Source organism: Lichenostomus cassidix, chromosome 6 (genome assembly GCF_008360975.1).
Source record: "Lichenostomus cassidix isolate B80296 chromosome 6, HeHo_3.0, whole genome shotgun sequence".
In the NCBI taxonomy this organism is placed as follows: domain Eukaryota; kingdom Metazoa; phylum Chordata; class Aves; order Passeriformes; family Meliphagidae; genus Lichenostomus; species Lichenostomus cassidix.
The window spans coordinates 5223456-5247907 of NC_139487.1; the positions used below are offsets into that span (position 1 = coordinate 5223456).

Here is a 24452-nt window from a genome sequence, read left to right on the forward strand (position 1 = left end):
AGCGCGGCTTCCTGAGCGTCTGGTGGCGGCCGCCATTTTGTGGTGCCGCTTCCCTCTCCCGCTCGGGATCTGCGGCCGCGGGACCTGGCGCGGGGGCGACGCGGAGCGGGGGGAGCCGGGGCCGCCCGCACCCTCCTCACCTTCCCTTCGCCTCCGTGCGCCGCCGAGCCCCTCCGGCGCTGCCCCCGGGCGCGGCTGCGGAGAGCGGCGCTCGCCCACCATCATGGAAGACGACGGGCAGCCCAGGACCCTGTGAGTGAGGAGGGGGCGGCGGGGTGGGCAGCGGGCCCGGGGCGGAGCGGGGCGGGGGCAGGATGCGCTCCCGGGGAGCGGGGCCGGGGCCTCGAGGGGTGCCGGGGGAGCGGCGGGAGCCGAGCGGGACGGAGCGTGTGCGCAGGGCCGGGAGCGGGTCCGGGCAGGGGGAGCGGCAGGGCAGCGCGGCTGCCCGCGGGGAGATCGCGCTGCTCCCATCCGGGCTAAACGCGGGCGAGCCGGAGCTGGAGCCGCGCTGTAACGGGGTCCATTCCCGGAGCTGCGGGCTCCGTCCCCCGAGCTCTGGGGGTGCAGGCGGGGGTCCCAAGCCTTCCCCGGGGGGCACAGGCCGCCCCAGGCCCCCCCTGCACGGCGGTCCCGGCGCTGGGAAAGTTCTTTGTGCTCTGCTTGCGGTGGGTGGGATGGGCAGCGCCAGGAAACCGGGAGGGATCGCTTTTCCCTCCAGCGTGTCACGGTGTGGTTCAATAACAGGCTGTCGGGCCCAGCAGAAAGAAATAACTCTGTGTTGGCCGTGTCTCTCCGGGCTGTTTAGTCACTTGGTGGCTGTCATTTCTTTTCTGGTTAAAAATACAAATCTGAGCTTTTATTTGGGTTGCTGTTGAGTTCTTTTCAGTTTGGCAGGTATGGTTTTGATGAATTTTCTTTGTCCTGTTGGCTTAAACGAGGGAGGCTCGCACTTGTGGTTGGGCACTCGAGAGCAGGGATTTTGTGCTGCTGCTGATTTTGAGCAGTTCCCAGATTTGCAGCTGAGCTGCCAGAGGGTGTTTGGGGCTCAGGGAGCGGTGCAGCGGTCGGGCTGTCCCTGGGAGAAAGGCAGTCTCATGCTCGGGCTGCCCAGATGACAAACACAGCTCAGGACAGTGCGAATGAAATCTTTGTCTATTTAGCTTTTGGGACAGTAGCCTTCAGAAAAGCTCTCGGAGATAGTCTGGACTGAAAGGCACGCTAAAGAAACTACTGAAACAGAGTAAAATGTCTCATAGTTGTTTTCGCTCCCAAAATGATGACTTGGCATTTAAGGCTTCTCAAGGCAGTTTGTGTTTTTGCTCCTTTCTATGTCTACAGAAGTTCTGTTAACTCGTTTGTAGTGTAGTGTAAGTACTTAGTCCTTGCTCCCTGAGATGTGTAGTTTAAATAAAAATATCTGAAATGCTTTTTGTGTTGATTACCCAAATGATTTGAGTTTGCTTGGCCCTGAGAGTGGACCTAGGTTTGAGTGTTGTTTTAATATGGGAGAGAGAAGGGCGAAATCACACAGTGTTTTACTCAGTTTTATTTTCAAGGTTCAATTCTTCATGACTGTCTGTTTTCCTTTTTTTTAAAACAACTGCTATATCCCCACTAAGTTTGAAAATGTTCTTTTAGTGCTAACAAGTTTGGGTGCTACATTGGCCATGGGTTCTTCCCAATAACACATCCATCGATGACCTAACTTAGCCCTCTTAGTCACTAACAAGGAAGAAATACGTTTGTACTAAGATGTCTGAAATAGCATCTCTACAGCTGCCCAAAATGTTTTATTGCACACGTGTGACTGTTTCATTTGTTAAACTAATAAACAGCATGTACTTTAATTTCCTAGTAGTTCTGTAGTAACCACAATCACAAAGGGTTACTTTCCTGTAATTATTTGAAGGCTTTTTGCATGGAAGACAAAAACTTCGCTGTAGCAATTTTACATTTTACCTTCTTGTCCCTACTTTTTATCTGAAATGTCTTTAAATTTAGAATTGCAAGTCGTGTTTTAAAGATTATTATCCTCAGCAATGCTTTTCGTGTAGAGCTGTTGTGATCTCATAAATAAAACTCACTGTCCCCCAAGAACAACTAAAAATATTGTTAGTTGAACTTCTAAGTTTTCATTGTTTGGTTTATTTGGGGAGGGGGAGGGGGAAGAAAGCTACTGAAACAATTTGTTCTTCACTATTTGACCATGTGCAAGAGCACTTGATTGATAGTTTAAGCAGTACTTTATGAATGTCTTAGTTTTGCACTCCTGAAGGAGTAAATGAAATCCAAAACCTGTAAGTTAGGAAGTAATTTTCCTTTTTAACAATTCCAAGCAAGTTTTTTTTAGTTATAGAAGGAAAAACGTATCTAACCACTGTTCACCTAGTGTTTATGCCCATCTTAAATAGCTCTGGAACAAAGATTGCTTCAATTCAATTTGCAGTACTTACAGGGTTGTTACGTTGTTTCCAGTCATGATGGGTCAGTCATGAACCTCTTAAGAATTCAGAATATTTTCTGAGGCTTAATATAGAAAACAGACACCATTTGCATTTTTATTTCTCATTTTTCTAAACTTTATAGAAATATGAAGAAAAAGCTTCCATATTTTCTGCTGAAAAATCTTCCAGGAAGGGGGGTCTTTTTGCTTGATTTGTAATTTTTTAGCTGGTCCTAAAATGAGCTATGATCTTCTGATTTTTTTGTTTCTTTGTTTGTTTTAATCGAACACTTGAAAGCTGTTTTCTGTGAGTACTGTTAGATTTCACAGGCTGCATCAAAGTCCTGCTTCTCCTTTAAAGTGGAAACTAAACTATCAGAAACCTAATGTGTTGCTAATGTTATCAGCTCCCACAGACTACCAGAAAAGTTCCAAATTTGTCTATTCTTGTTAATGCTTTTAGAAATGTTTTGTGTGGTTTGCAAGTATTCAGTGACTGTCTGTGAAGTCACTGAATACCTACAAGTTGTTATTTCATCAGCCTTGCCATGCTGTATTCCTAGTCTGGAATGTGGATAAGGCTTCACCCGGATTCACTTCTCTTGAACTTCCTTTCAGTTCAGCTCTTTCACAGGAATGTTGTCTCCTAGAGGAGGCTCCAGGGTGGATTTTTCTTGGTATCATTTTATTTCCAGTAGCTCGCTAGCACTAGACAGAGTTGCTGCTAGAATTTCTATGAGAATTTCACCTTATTGCTTATAATAATTCCCTCTTTTAAATATGAAACTTGCATGTTGCCTGTGTGAGAGAGAGAAATCAAGATTTACTGTCTTTCCTCAGAAAAGGATGTAAGGGAGTTTTGTGGCCCTAAAAGTACTGTCTGTAAATGTCCCTTTCTTACCTCCCTGTCTACCAACCTGTTTACCTTCAAAAAGAGAATTCTTCTGCTCAAGCCAAAGAGTTTAGTTCTAAAACTCATTATGGACTGATAAGTGCCTCTTGTGTTCTTTAGATAGTTCTACAAGATCTCCAAATTTCAAGTAGTTTGTTATCCTTCGTGTTGTCAGCAGCATTGAGAAGTGCAATAGATTAAAATTTTTGTCAGGATATCTATGTGACTACTGGTTGTTTGGGTTTTTTGTAGCTTATTAATTGGTATTTATTACCTCTATGCAAAAAGCCACAACTTTTGTTGCCCTGTGACATTATCCAAGACAACCTCCTATAAAAGTTCAGTAAGTGCTTCTGTGCTGCTGGGTTTTATAATTTTTTTAAATTTTTGCATAATATATCTAGAATGTGTTAGCTCAAAAAGATTGAAATACCGTACCATAGCATTTTAGGAATCTTATATTTTGTTGGGGTGTAGTTTTGATAGTTTTGATTTCATGAAGCAGAAGATGCTGTTATATTACATCATGTGAAAATTGAGCTGGAAAGGGGAAAGCTGGAAGGAGAAAACTGACCATAGGTTGGCCATGTGTAGTGGGTAATTAGCATCAGCTGAGCCAAGCTTTTTGTTTCCACAAAGGTAAGGTTCCTAATGTGGTGAATATATTTATCTTTTTAGTTCTGTAGTATTAAACATTCACACTGAAAATGTTTGCTTGTATGTTTTTACTAAAGTCACCTCTAACTGTAATGAAGGAGGTGATGTTATTACGGTCTTTTTAAAGACATGAAAGTAACCATCAAGTCATACTTTTTAGCATATTGTTTCAAATTTGTAGAGGTTTGTATTCCCGTATTTTACATTCATTTTGAGAGATTTAGGTCTCTCTGGTTGTTGTTATATGAACCTTTATTGTGCAGCGTTCTCCCGTGTGTTACTGAAGTTTCAGAGTTTTAGCAACTTGGGAAGGGTGGGAGTGCCTCTGACTAATGGTAATATTATGCAGCAAGGCAGTATTTATCATACACATTTGGGAATTAATGGATCAGTAGGATTTCACATTCCATCTAGCAGTCAGGGTGGTCCAGATTTTTATGAACGAGCAGAGTATTTCGTAGTTAAGGTTTATGATGCAACATTCTCACTCCCAACTATCTTGCTGAAGACATGGTGGTGTCAAAAAAACCACTTTGTATATCTTACATCTTCTAGCAGTTAGTGTAACTTTTATCTTACTTGAATAGATTGCTGAGGAATGGCTTTCCCTGGCCTTTTTTTTTTTAAATTTTTGTCAGACCAAGAGGAATTCTCCAGATTGATTTTCAGACTACTTGTGTTTCCCAAATACATGTTAATATTATGCAGAAGAGGATGATATTTGGTTTTTGGTTAGTGCTAATTGTACTCCTTCCTGTATCTGATTTGCAGTAGAACTAATGTTAATAAGACTTCACTGTATTTAATTTTACATCAGTGCTGCTGAAAAGGCACAGTATCAATGAATACTGTTCTGCAGCACACAAAGGAAACCAGTACTAGCAATAAGTTCACAGCACCACTGACCCTTTATGTTGGAATTCCTACTAGGGTATCTGTTTTCCATCTGATTTTAGTAGTATCTGCAAAGGTTAATATTTCCACTAAAAGCTATTAGCGATTTACAATTTAATCTTGATGAATGATTAACAAAAATTTAGTTAATATTTCAAAAAGAAGGTATGGATAAATGTTTAACTACTAAGTTTTCAGAATAGAACTGAAAAGTCATTGAGATGGGGAATTTGTCCTGTAAGGGGTCTTAGTGTTCTGCATTTTTTAACTTCTCTACTGAAAAGCTTCATAACAATACAGGTTTCTGTTAATGACTTGTGTTAGTTCATATGGAATATGATTTCATATTCATATGGAATATTCATATGGAATAATAAGGAAGTAATGAGTACAGGAAAGATTTTAGTGGACGTTCTATATTCAGGTGATGTGATACTTCAGAAAGTCACTCTGGATCTTGTAGCATTGAAGTCCTGACTGAGAAAGTGTAGAATTGTCCCGTAGTTGCTGCAAGGAGAATGACATAAACATTTGTTGATAACGTTGTGTGGTGTTCTGATGAAAACAAACATTGCTCATTTTAATTTGGCTGATCCGGATGAAAGTCCAACTGTCAAAACACAGAAATTGCATTTCAGAAGTTTACAAGGGGTGCCTCTTAGAGCAATTTCAGGGCACACCTTTAGTTTGTTCAAAATAAATTGGTCTGTGCACAGACTAAGAAATGCTGGTTCACATTTATGTTCACTGTATTAACAGCTCAGGCTGACTCTAGTTTGAAGTTTTATGACAGTCTATAACAGATCAGAGTAAAATGAATAAAATGTATATTCTTTCAACTTCTAAATCACAAAACGTTCCACTCATCTTATTGGTTGCACTTGAATTCTTTATGCCTTGACAGGCTTATTTGTAAACATGATGAATGTCCCTCTGCTGATGGCTTTGGACATCTGTTACTGTGACAAGCCTTTCTCTTAACTGATCACTTTGTTTTCAACTTGATTACAAATTAGTCACATTGTTAAAAAGAATTTAGTTTTGCATCCGTGACTTTGTCAGCCCTGACTGTGACCTGGTAAATCTAGGGCTGTTACCTAAACTTTATAAGTATTTCAAAACTTGGAATTATTTCTCAAGATTTACAAACTAACAGAAATCAAGAAGTCTGGGGGATATTAAAATAACACTGCCAGAATTTTGGGGGGGTATTACAAAGGTGGGAGCTGTTGAGATAGATGCTGTACCGTGCATTCCTATGGCATAATGCTGCATAAATTGCCTTGTCTGTTGGTGAGTGGGCTGGCTTTCCAAATGTTCAGGAAAACAGAAAAGTTGAGTTGATTGCTTGCAAGGCAGCACAGTTTGTCCGAGAGCTGCTCCTGAGCTCATGGGAGTTAGATGTGTGCTCGTTCCCAAATTCAGAAGTACTCTTGATGAGATACTCAGTGGGAAGTGAAACTTAAAATATCTTTGCCCTGTTGGTTGCTTGTTCTACACAACATTCTTGAGCAATGTTCTTCATGCTTTTGACATCTCTGTGCCAAGGACGTGATTGGCACTAGGTGTTGGTGTCCAGTGTTATGTCTGAATCAAACTTCATTTCTCAGTTGTGTGGCCAGCGTTATAATTTAGAAACCATATGAGTTCTGCATTAAAACTAGATTAAACAATTCGTAAATACTGTCTTTAAGATACCTGAGATGTTTTAAAGGGAGATTTTTCTTAGTTATTTAAGTTTTTAAAGCCATAATTACATTTTAAAAGATGACAATTTCTGGTTTAAAATCTTGGTTTTTTGTTTCCTTGTGTAGCTATGTAGGAAACCTCTCCAGAGATGTGACTGAGGTTCTCATACTTCAGTTATTCAGCCAGATTGGACCATGCAAAAGCTGTAAAATGATAACAGAGGTAAGGCCTTCCACATCCAGGGGGGGTAGCAAATGTAATGTAACTTTCTCCTAAGTTGTTCAGGATAAATGGAGTTGAGGGCTTCTTTTAATGTTGTTGGTAGTGGGTTTCCTTGGGTTGATTGTGTTTAGCTTTGGGGATAACTTTGCAGGAGGGACATGTTGTGTGCAGTGCGTTGGGCTCTAGCCCTGACATAGCTTTTATCAGCTGATGATGACATTCCACTTTATTTAAAAGATTGTTGTCCCCTCTTTTCAGGATCACTTTTTTCTGATAATCAGAAACCTTATTATTTCAAGTGGTATTCATGGCTATTTTGTACATCTTTCACTTTATTTGAGCGTGAGCCTCAGTAATTATTTTCCTTCTTGAATAAATGGTTCTTTGCTATGGATGAAAAGTAAAAAAATCCTCCAAAATAAGTTTGGCTCTTCCTCAGCTTTTTCTGCGCCAGTTCAAATAGCTCTTGTCTGCACCTGTCTGTTCTTAAATTAATTTTTCCTTGAAATAAAGTGACAGCGTTTCCATAGTATTCCAGATAAGGTCTTTTGCACAAAGTGTTGGTAAGTATTAATGCTTTCTTGTCTCCATTGTAAATACTCTGGTGCCTTTAGGGTTGGTAGCCATTTCTGTGAGCTTGTTGGAACATCCTACAAAACTTTTCTCTCCCTGAGACTTTCCTTTCCTTCTACATTTATAACTGGTAAGCTCTGAGCAGGCAGGGAGTAATCAGAGCTTCAGCCAGGTTTAGGCTTTGGTCCTCCATCTCTGGTTTCTGTATGCTCTTCCTACTTTTCCTACTTCTTATGTTTCATACTAATTTGCAATTACAGATTTCCTAAGGATAGTTACATTAATTTCTTGTCAAGATTGTTAATGGAAGTATTAAAAGGCAAGTCTTGTGACCAGACTTCTCTAGGAATGCTACTAGAAACTCCCCTGTGGGCTTCTTTTCCTTTCAATGTGTCACAGAGCTTGTTTGTTTCTTTGTTTTTAGCTTCTTATCATGAGCTTGCTGCTTGTTTAATCACTCTCATCTTTGTCTGGACTAATAATTTCCCATGTGACACTTCTCTGATGCATTTGCTTTAAGTTTATTGGACAAAAATACCAGAAGGCTGACAGATCACAGTTGTTAGTTTTTCTCTGAAGAAGCAGCTTTGATTGTCATGTGCTCTACAGACATAAGGTGCTGCTGCTCCCACCTTTGGCTGGTTGAGAGCTGTTAGCATCAGTTTGGTTTCTTGAGGATCAGATGAGAGATTCCAACACTCATTTTACCTTGGTTGAGGCTTTGTGGTTTTAAGATCTTTCCATAAGTGAGAGAGACGTCTTTATGAAACAAGTAGGTAAACAAAATCTCCTGGCAGGTGTATTCAGTCCCACAGAGGTGAATGCACTGGGCTGACCTCAGCAGCTGGCACCACACAGTCCCAGCAAATGCAGGTTGGATTCTAGACTGAGACTGGCCTGCAGGTGTCACAGGACCTGTCCATAGTGTCCATCCTTCTACAGTGTGTGGCAAACCTTTTCTAGGAACTGAGTCATGGTGAGGTGCTTCTTACCATGGTTAGTACCAGCATCATGTTTTAAAAACTTGTGATTTTTCCATTTTAACCAGGTGTGTCAACTCATTCTTTTCCCTTTGTAGAATATGTGACATGCACACCTCAAGTGTTGAAAGATTTCAAGTGTTTCTTTTGGGTGCATATAATACTCAGGGTGTTGGGGCAGTATTTGTAGGTGGTTTGAATACCTAAAGATCTGAGTATCTGCAAAATAGATTCTTCTCATGTTCAGGCAAGTTCTTGGTGCTAAAGAAGACCTCCTGACAATCTAAAAGTAAGGCTGCACTTCAGTTGAAGCATAAACTGCACTACATTTCCTGAAGAGACCTCAAATGAGTTTCCCAAAGTAGTGTGGGAGGAGGGTTGAATTAAGGCTTTCTGTTTTGGGGCATCTGAGGTGAGTGTGCTTGTGGAGAACTTTGTGACTGAAACTTCTTATATGATCTCAGGTACATTTTCTCTCATCTGTTCTTGTGCATCAGTTAGAGGCTCCAGTGTTCAGGAGGATGACTTCAGACTCCATGATCATTTTAGGTGTATAAAGGCCTTGTGATCCCTTCAGCTGTTGTATCTTAACAGTTTCAGAGGTCGACAGAACTATGTTTGAAGCTGTACAGTGCAGTTTTAGGGGGAAGGATTAGATTGGTTCATCAGTGTGTGTATGAATTGTCAGAAGTGAAGTAGGAGTGCTGGAAAAGGCTTCTCTTAACTTGTGTTACAGCTGTGTTCTGCCTGGCACTGGGGGAGATTTGATAGGTGAGAATACTGATGCCAAAGCAGCTTCTCTGTGCTAGACCCTTCCCTGTCCATGTGAGAAGGAATTTGTTTAGTGTAATATTCGTATTTATGATTTTTTGGTCCAGGTGTGTGCAGAGTAGTTAATGGAAATGTTTGGTTACTGTTTTTGTACTCATTACATCTTGGAGGTAGATCAAATCCAGTGTTCAAGTTGGCATTCTAGACATCCTTTCCACTTGATCAACTTTTCAGAAAACTCTTCTGTTCTTTGCACTTTATACTCTGGTACATTTATTACTTCAGTGATCTCTGTCAGTGAGTATTTTTAAAGGTGATTTCATAGGCTGTCCTACAAAAACAGGTTGTACTCAAGGTTTAACAGAGTTAACAGTCAATTGATTAGTATCTTTTTCCCTCAGTCAGACTATTTGGAGTTCTTTTAAAAGGTTATTTCCCAGTTGTTGGGCATGGCATTTTTCACTTGAGACTGAGACTGTGCAGCTTCCAGGTTGCTGCCTGCTAGTGGCTTTTTCAGTCAAATAAAAGGAAAGACTTCTTAAGTAGGGCAAGAGAAAATTGGTGAAAATGTATCTGGGGAACAAACCTTTCAAGCTTTCAGTATGTGCACGAGGCAGTTTTTTGTTCTTTTCTTCATTCTTCCCTTTCCCCCCCCTCCCTTTCCATCCAGTCTGCAGATCACTTTTCTGATAGTTATTTTCAGTTCAGTAAACTTCAATCCTCATTCAAAGCAAACTATCCTTCAGAAACTGTTAGACCTTTAAGAAAAAGTCCATCTTAATTCTTGCATTTTAGTGTAATGTCAAAGGCTTTTTCATAATTCTGATGCAAATCATTCTGAAAGTTTCTAGCTATAAGTAATATATTTTCCTGGATTTTCTTCTCAGCAACCCGATAGCAGAAGGGTCAACTCTTCTGTTGGATTTTCTGTTTTGCAGCATACAAGCAATGACCCTTATTGCTTTGTGGAATTTTATGAACACAGAGATGCAGCTGCTGCATTAGCTGCTATGAATGGGAGAAAAATTTTGGGAAAGGTAAGTTGCTCACATGGTAATCTTAGATTTAAAGAATATAGATTTGTGTGAAAGTATTAATAAAACTGTTGAAGATGTTTTACCATGATTAAATATTGATAGAATAATTTTTTTTTTAATTATTGATATAAAAGAGTAAGTATTAATTAGGAAACTTAGTATTTGTGATGTTCTAATTATGATGGTGTTTTTAAACCACCCTTGAATGAACTTACAAAATGTTAGAATTTTGTGAATTTATACTAAATCTTATACTTGTTTTCAGGAGGTCAAAGTAAACTGGGCAACAACACCAAGTAGCCAGAAAAAAGATACATCCAGTAAGTAATGTAATGCCACAGTATCACTTCTACCCAATACTTCACAAAGTGGTAATAATTTATCATAAATGCATTTAAACGTAATTTCTCTCCTTCCCATCTAGTGTTTAATAGAATTTTGCAAACTAATTCTTCTGTTTCTGCTTTACAACTGGGGAAACCTGAGTGGACAGATTAAATTGCTGCTGCTCTTCACATGGAATCCTGAGCGTTCCTGGTTCCCAGTGCTGTGTGCAGAGCATCACTTTCTCAGGAGTTGAAACTTTAGATAGCAGTTAAATATTTGATTAGTAAATTATTTATTTTCAGATCACTTCCATGTGTTCGTTGGGGATTTAAGTCCAGAAATAACAACAGAAGACATCAAGTCAGCATTTGCTCCTTTTGGTAAAATATCGTAAGTATCATCATAAACATTTCCATTATCGGTCAGAAAATGTGATAGTGAAAATGTGTTTCTAAGTTGAAATGTTATTTCTTATCTATTGAGATAATTTTTCTGCTGTTAATTTTCATGTGGTGGGTGGGTGGGTGGGTAGTAAAGAGGGGTTTTATCTCAGTGTGTCTCATGGTGTAAATACAGTAATGTAACTGTGCTCTGGTTTGCTGAAAGCAATGTGCTTTTAACCTAATTTATATGCTAATGTCTTTCAACTTTTTATTAAAATTTTATTACTGCTCTAAGTGTGACTTTTTGGTGTTGAGAATGTGTACAGAGTAGTGATTTGACAACTGGTATATGTTATATCCTGGGTGTGTTTTATGTGCATTTTTGCTGTATTTCATAGGCAGTATGGAAAAATGGGCAATTGGAATATAATTCTATAAAGCAGCTAGTTAATAACTTGGGAATGTTTTGAAAAAAGCTAATACTTATGAGAATGAAATCTGGTTTTTTGGATGATAATGGGATAAATTACAATTATCTTAAATGAAAGAATGGTGGCTTTACAATATGTGCACATTTCTATCAGTTAAGAGAATGTTTCTTTAAACTTCTCAGGAACAATTCAGGTGATACTAAATCACCTGGTGTTCTAATTGAACATATTTAACATTATAAAATCCTTGAGAGTGCTAAAGTATATATATATATGTCCTTAAGAGTACTGCTACAAAAAAGTCTATTCTATCAATTTATATTTATAAAAATCAAAGTTGCACATGAGCGTTTTTGTACTACTTTACAGGAATATATTTCTAAGAACAAAATTCTTATTTTTCTCTTGTTCTGTACGCATATTTTTAAATGAATCATAAATCTTATTTCTTACCTCTGCTGTTTTGTTTACTTTGCTTTTTGTCTCTTAATGTGGTAAGTAGTACTGTTTTAAAAAATCAATTTAAAAAGAATAATTCAGGTTTCTGTTTCTCAATCTATATTTATACCTGAGACCTGCAGTTTTTCTAAAGTCCAAGTCACAATTAAAAGTAATAGCATTCTGGTTATTTTGCAGAATTGCTCATAAGAATGGACAGGATCTTGAAGGCTAACTGCAAGGAACTGTGCACACTGGAACTCAGTTGTAGATTTTTTCTCATTTCTATTTATTCTTATTATACATTATTTATATATACATATTTTAGTATTTACATTTTAACATTCTATATTCAGTGCAGTTCTATATTTCCAATCATTTTAACTTACTCACTAAAATTTCTGTGTAAATTTGTTGTTTTCGTACTGGTGTGCTTAGCATTGTTGTTAGTTTTATTCTCCTTTCTTAAATTTCTGAAAATGTCAATTTTTCAAAATTTACAGCTACCCAAACTCCAAAATGATGGTAGAGAATTGACCAAGAAAAATAAAGAAATCTGTTAACAGGCCATGTATGCCTTTTAATTCCTATTTTTTCCTCTTTTTCGATTTTTTTAATATTTCATATATTTTGTATCACTAGGCAGAAGACATTTAACTATTTAGAAAATGCATGGTAAATTAGATAGAATTGTTACAGTAATTTATAGAACAGTAAACCTTAGAGGACCCTAGCCAATAGAATATTAGAAAAGGAAACTTTGTTTCTCTTATACTTCAAAATTGAACATTCTAGTTATAGCCAGTATAGGTTATGTGCATAGGTTGCATGTTTATTACATGTTATTTTTTTTGTCCTACTGCTTTTTTCTAACAGGTAAAGAAGCAATAGGGAGAGTTCAGGAATGACTGTAGTTTTAGGGCTAACTGAATTTATAAGAAAAAATTATGCTCACAATACAGTGTGTGTGGTTCCTTTTAGTTTTTATTTTGCAGGTTATCAATACTACCCTCATATAGCTGTGCTTCTTTTCACAGGGATGCACGGGTAGTTAAAGATATGGCAACTGGAAAGTCAAAAGGCTATGGTTTTGTATCTTTTTATAACAAACTGGTGAGTAATCACAATGCAGGTTTAAAATAGTTCCTATTTTCCATTTTTAGTTTTGCTGTTTATGTAATCGCTGTTTATTAGACTTCACCCAGGGAAATAAATTTATGTGTACAGGAGCTGTATGTACATTCAGGACAACAAGGGGAAACTGTAAATCGTATTTGTTAAATATTTTGCATTGGAAAAACACTCAGCTTCAGGACTGTAGGTGTATAAAGCCTGTTTGTGTGGTCAGAAGTCCTGCATGTCAGCTCTCTTTTGATCATAATCAGAGAAAAAGTTTTAATTTCTTCATATTTACCAGTGCCATAAGGTGCTGCAATTGAATGCTTTGATTTAGTGTATTTTTCCAGTTACACTTTTTGTTCTGTGCTACAGCTAAAATAGGCAAGGAATAGCTGTCTTACTTCCTTGTACCCCTCTTCCCAGTCATGGAATGAAAGTTAATGGATTCATTTCAGACTGAGCCATAAAAAGTCAGATTTTAAATTTGCATTCATTCTACAAAATTAATGGATAAATTCTAAACATGGTACTAAAAAGTACTCTAAATTTTATGTCCTGACTGCTGTTCATTCACACAGAAGCTGCACTTGTAGGGTTATGGCATGACTGTTCTGAGCTGGTTTAAGGCCTGATTTTCAGATTATATCATTCTGCTAGATTTGGGGAAGTGGGATATGCTGCCAGTTTTCAGGTACTCCAGCCTGAGGTCTTCATGCACACCACAATTAAGAGAAAATTAAATTCCTGCATTGGACTGGATCAGTTCTGGCTTGGGCTCTGTTCCATTTTTATCATAGCTGTGATCGTCAGGCAGAATAGCGGCAAGATTCATCAGAGAATTCCCTTTCCTAGTTAGTTCATTATGTATTCACTATGTTTTGGGAGGTTTGGTTTTCTTTTTTTGGGTTGGGTTTTTCTTATTGGTCATCTTTTGTAATTTCATTTTTGTATTTATATGTTTTCAAAATGAGCACTCAGTGTAATTAAAAGCTAGAAATATCAAGGTCCTGAGTTTGAGAAGAGAGTTCCAGCTGGAAGCAGCTCACCTTCAACTTGTCCACATTTTCTTTATCCCTGTGCTTGTCAATTTTTTTCTTAAGCTTTGTGCCCTTGGAAAAGCATTTCAGACATGTACTATCTGCTCTGCCTGTCTTCTTCCAAAGCAATTGGGAGAAAAATTGCTTCTTTCAGCTTTTAGCAAACTTACCCTTGCTTACCTGATGTTTCTGCTTACAATGTGAACTCAAAGATTGTCTTCAATTTCATATTCAAGATAAAAGGTCACTCTGCGTGGGCCATGGACTCTTGTGTGTGTTCATACAATGACTTTAATATGTAAAGAACTTACAAAGCATCTGTTGCATGTCTCCAGGGAGCAGAAGAAGCATTAAATGATAGTTGCTTTATTTGAGCTAATTTCTTCTGGCATCTGTATGACCTTTGTGCTTTTTGGGCAGCTTTTGAACGTTCTAATACAGATGCTTGTACAGTATATGTGTATGGATGTTTGTGTATGTATATGGCATATGTGCAGGTAGTATATGTAAGATTGCAGTTGGCTTCTAACCTGTGTAGAAAATGGGTGGGAGGAAGTTTCTACCAAATGACTTCTGAGAGCCTTCTCTGTAACCAGTTGCCTTTGTGTTAATTACTGTTGATTGTTCAGAATTTCATACTCTTCTTAGTACTGTTACTGGTTTTGTCCATGCAATTAACTGATAAGTTAATTAACACAAGTCTTTGGAGTAGATTTGTACATGCTTCTTGTTTGCAAGTGTTACAATCTCTGTTTTAATCTCTTCAGGATGCAGAAAATGCTATTGTACACATGGGAGGCCAGTGGTTGGGAGGCCGCCAGATCAGAACTAACTGGGCAACAAGGAAACCACCAGCCCCCAAAAGTACACAAGAAAGTAAGAGCTGCATGTCATGCTGTGTTGTGTTTGCTGTCTTGTCACTGTTCAGTGGGGGAAGAAAACATAAGCCAAAATGATGTCACTTAAATTACATATCTAGCTTACCTTCCAGATATTAAAGAATAGATTTTTTTGGATATTGTATCAACATAATGGTGGCACTGCTGGTCTGTCATAAAATACTGAATGTGTTTGTTAAATGTGAAATTCATGCTTGTGTATGAGGTAAGTGTCTGGGTTACTGTCAGCCCACTGCTGAAAACCAGCCTTCTCTCTTTATAGATAACACAAAACAGTTGAGATTTGAAGATGTAGTAAATCAGTCAAGTCCAAAAAATTGTACTGTGTACTGTGGAGGAATTGCCTCAGGGCTAACAGGTATGAAGTGTTCTATTGTTTTTTTATTATTGAAACTTCTTGGACACCAGACTGATTACTAATTCAAAAACATTTTATGTTGTAGATCAGCTTATGAGACAGACTTTTTCGCCGTTTGGGCAGATTATGGAAATAAGGGTGTTTCCAGAAAAAGGTTACTCATTTGTCAGGTATGGACAGAGAAAGCAAAATCTGTGGTCTGTGCATGTAGTAATGCTTCATCTTTCTGTAATTTCACTTGATTGAACTTGTCCTGATACATTAAAAGCTGTCACCGTATATTCATGGAATAATTTGGGACTTGTAAAAAGGGCCACCAACATTTTTACATCTGTGAAAGCAGATGTTTTTCTCTGGATTTCCTGTATGTATGGAGTCACTGTTTTTTAGTAGTCAGGTGGAAGTACTGTAAAGTGTAACAGTTTGTTTTTACATTTTTCAGGTTTTCAACCCATGAAAGTGCAGCACATGCTATTGTTTCAGTTAATGGAACCACAATTGAAGGACATGTTGTTAAATGTTATTGGGGTAAAGAATCCCCCGATATGACTAAAAACTTCCAACAGGTAACTGTACTTAACCTTTTCCTTGTATCACAAAAGCAATTATGTTTATATCTGTAATGACTTCCCAGTTGTAATGGCTAAATTTTGTGGTGGAGTTCTTATGAAATTCCATGTTCTGTCTCAGTTATGTTCCAGTTCATCAAATTGGGCTAGTGATTTTGATGGAATATCTGTTACTGTCTTCTGGATATGATCCAAGATAGGGAGAAACTTTGAGGTAATTTTAATTCTTGCTGTTTTGCTAACTGCAGATTAGGTGGCTGTCCAACCAAATAGTCTTTGGGGTTTCAAGCACACAAATATACTTTTCAGTACAGGGATCTAATTAAGTCAGAGTGACATCTTATTTTTCAGATCTCATTATTGCTTGTTTTAGCTCTCTGATTGATATAGCCAAAACTTTGCCTTCAGCAGCACAAATGCAACATAAACCATCTCTAGAACCTGAAGTACAATGGATTATTCTTTCTACAGGTGGATTACAGTCAGTGGGGGCAATGGAGCCAAGTATATGGAAATCCACAACAGTATGGGCAATATATGGCTAATGGGTGGCAAGTACCATCATATGGAATGTATGGCCAAGCATGGAATCAACAGGGTTTTGGAGTAGAGTGAGTAAATACATTTAATTTTTTTAGAATATTCCAAGAATGCTGTCTGTATCTAAGTTTCAGGCTCATTTGGGTCAAGGATTGCACAAGGTTGCAAAGCTTAGGGGAACTCTTGTATGCTTAAAGCTTATGTTTAGTGCTTGCTATGGAGGAGTTACTGGGGTGAGTTGCTCTGCCTTATACCTGATGGCACATTTCATGTGTGTGGTGGAGGCACAGAGACAACCCAGTGTGGTAAAGTTTTGGGTGGTGGTCTTGTCTGGTACCTAAATCTGTTCTGGATTCTGACTGGAGGGGGTGAGTCTGAGCCAGGAGCCTGCAGGGAGAGAAGGAACAGACACTTCAACCTGTGCAGTTTCAGAATTTGGATAGACTTGTAATAATGAATCTCTTGAAGACTTAAATCTTCACAAAAACTCTTTGTTTTAACATAATTTTGAAATAACTTGTTTGCCTAGCTCTTCATTATCTGGTGCCAGTTAAACATATTGAGCCCTGATAAAGCTATCACTGGTTTTCATGCCCATGAGGTGTTGGGGTATTTTTTGCCTTTCCACATCCCTGATACTGAGTTCCAGCCACCTGTGTGTGTACATGCTTTTGGAGGCAGGTGCCATATGCAACTGGTACCCAAGGTTTGTGGAGGTTTTTTTCCTTTGTTCTTAAAAAGCTCATGATATTTTCAGGAATCACAAGGTATAGTGCTTAACCTGAATTACTCATTAAAAAGAAGAAGAAATTGTTCTGTTTTGATACAAGTAGTTGTGTAGGAAGTATGTTTTTGTGTTCTTTTTTTTTTTTTTAAGTTGATTTTCCCCACTTTTTTTAACCATCCTGTTTCTTTTTAAGCCAATCTCCATCTGCTGCCTGGATGGGTGGATTTGGTGCTCAACCTGCCCAGGGACAAGGTGCTCCTGTAATACCTAACCAAGCTGGATATGGTATGGCAAGCTACCAAACGCAGTGAGCTGGGACTCTGTTTAAAAGTGTGTATTTCATGATAGGCTGCAGTTTCCAGTGACATTCTGAAGACTGGAATGTAGACAATGAAAAAAAGAAAATATTTATTTTAAAAATGGAAATGTTTGGAACCTTTAGCACAGCTTTGCTTTGGTGAAGGACACAAATGTCTTCTAGTTCTGCCTTTTTAAGTTTTTGTTCATGATGGATATGAACATGTTTTTCTTTGTGTACAAAAATTAAAAATAAAGTCAATAAAGACAATTCTGACTACAAATTTTGATATAGTAGGAGAAATGGCTAACGAATTTGATCTTTAGGTTACCATTCCATTCTTTTTTTTGTTTTGTCTTCAGTGTTTTATATCATTGTGCTTTTAAGAGAAATGACGTTGAAAAACAGCGAGTTGCTTTTAGTTGAACACACATCCTGAAATAAACTGTGGACCAATCACTACAACCTGCGAGACAGTATTGAGTTTTCAAGAAACCTATGGACATAGCTCAAAGTATATGTAGGTCTTGGAATAATTTTTTTAAAAAATATTTAATTTTTCTACATGCTTTCAGAAAACAGTTGATACAATGAATAGTTCAGTCTGAAATGAAAAACAGTACTGTCTGAGAAATTTCACATAACTTTTACTGTCCACATTCAGGCACACTTTGAAACTTTTCAGAGCTGGTTTGCTTGTTAAAACTGTAGTAGTTTACATTTAATTTTGAGAAGTAAAAACGTTTTTACAAGTATGTTGTTTGTATTCAAATCAGACAGTCATACTTGGGCTTTTACATAAAGTTTGAAGGCTACACATTGTAAATATTTCATAATTACAGTGTTTCAAAAGCATGCTCAAACATAGAAGTAGCAATGTAATTATTCAAAGTAATACTTAATATACTCTACTGCTTTAAATGCAGTAGATTGACAAGAATGTGCAAGACTGACATTTCCAAAGTTGGCTATTATGTAAAGTTACATAAAGAACTATAACAAAGAGCCTTAATTTTAATTTCATAAATCTTTAATGCATCACCTTTTTGTCATTAGAAATACAAATTTTTTGCTTTACATTATTTGGTATGTAAATACCTTGGTTAACAACCTTGTAAACCTATTTCAAGGTTATTATAAGTTGTATAGTATCTTGAGTGTTTTGAAAAATCTTGATGTTTTTTAAGTCTAGAAATATTTTGCCCAAGAATTTTTTAACAAGATTGTTAAAAACATCTTATTTTAGAGAATATTCAATGTGCCATTTGGTAAATGGAGATGCAGTTGAAACAGTACACTGAGTTGTGACTTATTTTTAATTAAAGTTTTTGTCTTTATGGGTGGTTTGCATGTGATGAACCTGTACAGAGGCTGGGTTGTTTGTGTACTGAGTGTGTAAATGGATAAATCATGAAGATGTTTAAATGGTATACTTGGGTTATTTCTGAATTATTTTATGGATACATTGATATAAACTGCCTCAATAAATTCGAAGTTGAAAATGAATGTAAGTTAGATATAAGTAATGTGTCCTCCCTATGACAGCTAGAGGGTGCAAATGCCTCAGCTGTAATCTGCAATGCTGAGGCAGGCACAGTTGGAAGGGAAAGAGTAGGATTTGCAGTGGTAGTTCAGTGAAGCAAGCTTGCATTTTAAAAGAAACAGAAAGTTTGATTTTTTTAGAGATGATAGTTCCAAGTGAGTGTCTGAGAAGCTGTATATTTTCTCTTTTCTGTTTCTGACCATGCAGGTGTTGCAAGGTAGAATAGTCTGTTTTGAAATGGAGATTTGCAGTTGTGTTAAACCCAGCCAGGTTGTGCAAATAACTACACTTATTGCTGTAGCAAATCACATGAGGGTTTTCTTTCCTCTTTTATTGACGTGTGAAGTAGTACCTTGACTTCTAGATCAGGTTGAAAGTGAGCTGTAATGGAAGAGCAGTTTAGTCAGTTGGCTCAGCTGCACCAGAGGTTCTTGTGACTCTGGGCATCTAATGCATGCAATAATGACTGAAGTTAGTGTGGAACCACGAGTGCTCGTGATGGCAGAATTGGCCCTTTATCTCCATTTCTCCTTTATGGTGTATGTAGTGTCTTTCCACTCAAGATAGGAATCTTGTCTACAGGACTCTTGTTTTTCTATAAATTTTGTATATATGTGTATATCTACGCGAGGATCGGCCTATACATTGTAGTTTGGAAAAACCTCACAAGTAAGTCCGTGTTTTTGTTACACTCAGCTGGTTTAAAAAGTCACGAGTCAGTAGAGATACGAGTTGTGAGTTCCTTTAGGATTTCTTAGACTTCACTTGAAATCTGGGGTTTCTACATCCTTCTAGGCGTTTGCCATACGGCTGTTCCGGGTGCATGCTGGTGTGGAGGCAGTTTGTTCTTTAGGCGCTACTGAAGATTTAGATGATGCAAGTACATTGCCACATAAATGCCCATATAAATGGGTGTGAGATTAAGGCAGTGATCTTTCAGGTCTCAATGTGTAGATCACTTTAAATCTGATTATTTAATATGCCTGCTGTAGAGCTGGGCCGTACCTGACCTGTATTTCAGGATAAAAGATAGGGTATACCTTCTGATTTAAGTCTTTTGTCATTGATTTTTATACAGCTTTTCTGTAATGGTGATATTTCTTCGCAGACTGCTCAAGGTATGGGAGTCTCCAGTGTCCTTTAATGTTTCTCTAGCACTGCGAGGAAGAGTTGTAAATTAGATTGCTTTTTACTCAGTAGCATTCATAAATGCATCACTGACAATTTTTTGGCACCAAAGAGCCTCTTGCACCATACTGCTTTTATGAGTGACACTTACACTGTTGTAATTTCTCTAACTACAGAAATCGACCACTACCTAACCCTTACCACTAGGATTTGGATTTCAAAAATACTGATTTATTATGGCTTAAGTTGATGCGTGCAACCTAAACCAAGGTTGTAATCTGCATTTGCAGAAAATGTTCAATAAAAGTGAAACATGATAAAGGGCTTATCCTGTATTTGTCATCTGTCAAAGCATTGTCCCTCTTTGCTGTAAAACTGACAACAGGCAGACAAGGCTGAATTTGTAAACTATGCACTTGCAATCATGTAAAAGATGTTTTATTTAAAAATTTTTCATATAAAATCATTTTGTATTTTGCAGAGTTGCAGTAGTAAGGCTGTAAATCTAAGGTTTCGTGTAGCTTCTCATCAGTCCTGCCTCCTTGTGTATATTTGCTAACAGTTTTTAGACATACTCTTCCTGCAGAACCTTCTTCTTACTATGATAACTTCATGAGAAGCTATTCACTGTACCAGAACCATTGCCTTCATTTCACTCAAAAAAGTCTCACAGTGAATAAGGCTTAGTTTTGCAGAAAAATAGTGATTTGTTTTTCTTGTGTTTGTACACAAGGAAGCAGACTTAACTGTATGGACATGATTAGTGTCTGATACTTCTTAATTATCTGACTGTTTTTGAACAAGGGCACAAGTGTTTGTTTTAATCACGTGAAACTGTTTCCTGGTCAGCAATAAAAGATTTTGTTGCACTGTTCGTATATTGCAAGATACAGGCAATCTTTTGTTCAGTATACTTCCAAAAAATGGATGGGGTTTGTGAAGAACTGCCTTGTTCCAGCTTGAATCTTCATATATAGATATAATCTGGGATCTGGATTGCGGCTGTAACGGCAAAAGGAAGTTCTTTTGTTGAAAGTGAGTGAGGATTCGTTTGTTCTGATCACATGTGGTGCCTGTCCCACATTGATAAATTTAAGGGTTTCACTGTGTAATGGAGTTTCTGTTCATAGAAAGGCAACTGCAAGGCAGTAGCTTCTGGGAAGGTCTTTGTCGTGTTTCATTTCAGCTGACTTTTATGAATCCAATTGACTGTTAAAAAAAAAAAAACCTTCAAAGTTGTTCTTTTCAGTATCACATGCATAAAATCCCACTCCCTGTACTATAATTTCAAATCAAAGAAAATGCTGAAATGTTTACTGAATGTTTTACTTGAAAAAAACAAACCAGGACTTCATGTTGACAAGTGAACACTGATTGTGTTGTCCTTCTGAGGCTGTGTGCTGATGTAGATCATGGATGTGTGAATGACATGCTCTGCTCACTGACATTTAAGGGGTAATGACTCAGAACGTTAATTTGACATAAGTAATTATTATTTGAATACAAGTTATTCTTGCTTAAATACACAGCTCTTTATGCTTTGATTAAAGCTGATCTGAATCTTACTGGTTATTAAAGTATTCTTGATATGCTGTGGAAGGAAATATGGTTTTGCCTTCTATCTTAGTGTTGAAGCTGTCAATAAGGTATCAGAATTGCACAGACAGTATTTTTTGTTTAGAAGAAAAACATTTAATGGAGTTGTCAGGGAATTCAGTGGAAGCCGACTTTTGTGTACTGATGGGTGTTAGTGTTTGAATATTTCCCTTCAAAAACAAGGGCTCAGTCACCATTCCTTGCATGATCCTGGCTCTCACAGATCCCAGACTCTCAGCAGCTGTCTTTCCCAGCTGCTGGTGTGGAAGGGAGGAGGAGGAAGGGGAAGGATGGTGAGAATAGGTGATACACCAATGTGCCTGGTGCAGCAGCAGCAGTGCCAAGGCTGACTGTCAAACACTTTAAAATCACAACAGTTTTACACAGATACTGCAGCAGCACCCCAAGGGTTGTGACGATTCAGACACAGAAATGCTTTATCTGCTGCCTTCAAACAATGTGGCTTTAACATCACAAAAGTAGAAACCACATAACCTCTTTGGTTCCTCAGAAAATAAGTGCATGTTAAACAACCAACCTAGAACACTGAAGATGACTAAAATCAAGGAACAAATCACATTAAGCATCTGAATTTGGAGACTTTTTCTTAATATAGACCTCTGGTTTGGCATTCTGTTGTGTGTCTGTATTGACGTTTCTGTTTGTATAATTGAAGTGGTTTCAGATGTGCACAGCTGCTTGTTGAACGTCTTCCCATTCTGGACAACTTCTGGAACAGGGATGGATAACTGAATAAGAATTGTAGGTCTACCACCTGAAACACTAGATAATACATTTCCTGGATGGAAATCAACTTACTAGAGCCAATTCTGTGGAAGTATAAATATCGCAGGGAGTGATGAAAAACTGCTGTCCTCCATTTGAGTAGCTAGTTCTTTGACCTTAATAAATGGGGAATTATTACTGGGCTGCTGTTCCATGAAAAATGCTCCTCATGGGTTTTTTGTTCCTTTCAATGGGGCAGATCTTTTTCACTCCACAAATTATGTTTCCTTTAATGCTGGGTTATCAAGCGTCATCAGAAAGACCAATTGCTACAATTTATTGCTTACTCCAAATCTTCCAACTCAGGGGCTGACTGCAGTGGGGGGGAAAGTCATCCTCTTAATTATTAAAAGGACTAATTAATTTTGCAATATGCCTTTGTAGAACCATTTCTGCTTGAGTTTTACTTGCACCTGAAAGCACAAAGAGTCTGCACAAATACACCTTGGAATCAACTGCTTTGAGCTGCTATTCCATCCTTCAGCTGCTGTACCAAATCCCTTTTGTACAGTCAAAGGCTGGAAACATTTATGCCTTCCTCGTTCCTTTGGTAAATTGCAAGGCTTGTGTTTTGTACGGAATAAATCATTTCTCTATGTTTGCAAATATTCAGAGAAAGCTGAGGTGCAATATTTTCTGAATTCTTGCTATCTTGGTGTGAATTGGGGCTTTTTTCATTTACAGGTATGTGCTGTGGTTTTGTAGGAGAAATTTTTGGCTTCTAGAAATGTGGCTGGTTTCACACTAAGAAAAATAAAATGTGAATATTTCTAGGATACTATTCCTAGGTGAATCTTACCTCCAACTTGGATTTATGTATTCTATGGAACTAGGATATGAAGGTCTAAAAACATCTTTCAAATCACTTATAATGGATATATTAAGGGAACATTTCTATATAAACTTGCAGTATGCATATGACAAGACCTTGTTCCAGAAGTGTAACAGTTGTTCACATGTATTGCTGATACATTTTGAAATGGTTAATACCCGAGGTTAGAGGACTAACAGATATGGCTGAATATATGCTGCATTTTGAAGACTTAAGTCCAGTGCACAAGGTGATCCTGTGTTCACATTGACTTCTGAAAGAGTTCCTTCCAGCACCTTTTGTTTTGTGGGTTTTTATGGAAGAGCACAGAAGCTGTCCTACAAGATGTATGCATAGAAATTTGCCAAGGTATGTGATGTTATACTTTGAATTCATGTTACAAGGTCAGTGTCTAGTGACAGTGTCTAGTGACAGTGTCTGACAAGCTGCAGTGCTTAGAAATTGATGTTTCCTTGAAATGCTTCTACAGCAAATTCTTACTGAAAGGTATTTCTGGGGTCTCTCCTGTCTGTGACTTCTGAGTAAAAGGAAGACAAGATGCAAGATACTTGTTTGAGGGATCCAGGTATGTCTGAGTTTACTGAGGCTGCAGAAACAGGCATTCCTTCATAATTATTTTCATTGTAGAAAATGTATATGGATACTTGAATTTTGAGCTCTGATTCAGTTACTGTTAGGGCCAATGGTCACTCATTTTCCACACTCCATTTTGCTGTGTGTCTCACTTTAATTATGTTTCTAGTTGACAGAGTTGTACTTTCCCTGCAAGTCTCTGGTATTTTTATCTCGTTCTTAGCAGAAACACACTGACTTCAGGTATAATTTTTAATCTTCTCCTGTATTGCAAAAATCTTTGTTTCTGTTGTCTGTACCTCTTTTAATATTTACAGATGGGTGTTGAAAGCATTTTTAAGTACCTTTTTTTTTTTTAATCTTCATATCAGCCTGAACATAATTCACAAAAGCTGGGTTTTCTTTACTGCACCTCCCAGTCAGTCTTACCTCTGAGTAGTCCAGAAGGGCTTAGAATGCTTTTAAAATTTTGATTATTATTTCTTATTTCATTTTAGCTGAGTATATGAATATTTTACCAAGTCAAGGTTTTTATTGCTGTGGAATTGCTTATTGAAAACCATATTTCTCCATCTCAAGACTTAATTCGTGGTGCTACTTTATTTTCTGAAAGTTGGTTTTAAGTCTGTAGGTTAAAAAAAATTACATTTGCCTTTGAAATTTAAAGGCAATATAAAAGGAAAATACAATTCTTTCTTCTTTATAGAACA

At 37.8% G+C, this 24452-nt stretch overlaps 1 protein-coding gene across 3 annotated transcripts; it reads left to right on the top strand.

The window, feature by feature from the left end:
- TIAL1 (TIA1 cytotoxic granule associated RNA binding protein like 1) lies at window positions 1-18790 on the top strand. 3 transcript variants are annotated; one of them, XM_085064713.1, is made up of 12 exons: window positions 1-252; window positions 6701-6797; window positions 10009-10158; window positions 10424-10478; window positions 10788-10875; window positions 12775-12850; window positions 14661-14769; window positions 15055-15150; window positions 15236-15320; window positions 15593-15716; window positions 15841-15933; window positions 16191-16318. In XM_085064713.1, the coding sequence occupies exons 1-11, from the start codon at window positions 224-226 to the stop codon at window positions 15907-15909; spliced, it is 978 nt and encodes a 325-aa protein (XP_084920839.1). In that variant the 5' UTR covers window positions 1-223; the 3' UTR covers window positions 15910-15933; window positions 16191-16318. The 3 variants fall into 3 exon arrangements, with proteins under 3 accessions (XP_084920839.1, XP_084920837.1, XP_084920838.1); XM_085064711.1 differs by lacking the exon at window positions 15841-15933 and adding an exon at window positions 17180-18790 and having other exon boundaries at window positions 4-252; window positions 16191-16330; XM_085064712.1 differs by lacking the exon at window positions 15841-15933 and adding an exon at window positions 17180-18790 and having other exon boundaries at window positions 4-252; window positions 10060-10158; window positions 16191-16330.
- The last annotated feature ends 5662 nt before the right edge of the window (window positions 18791-24452 follow it).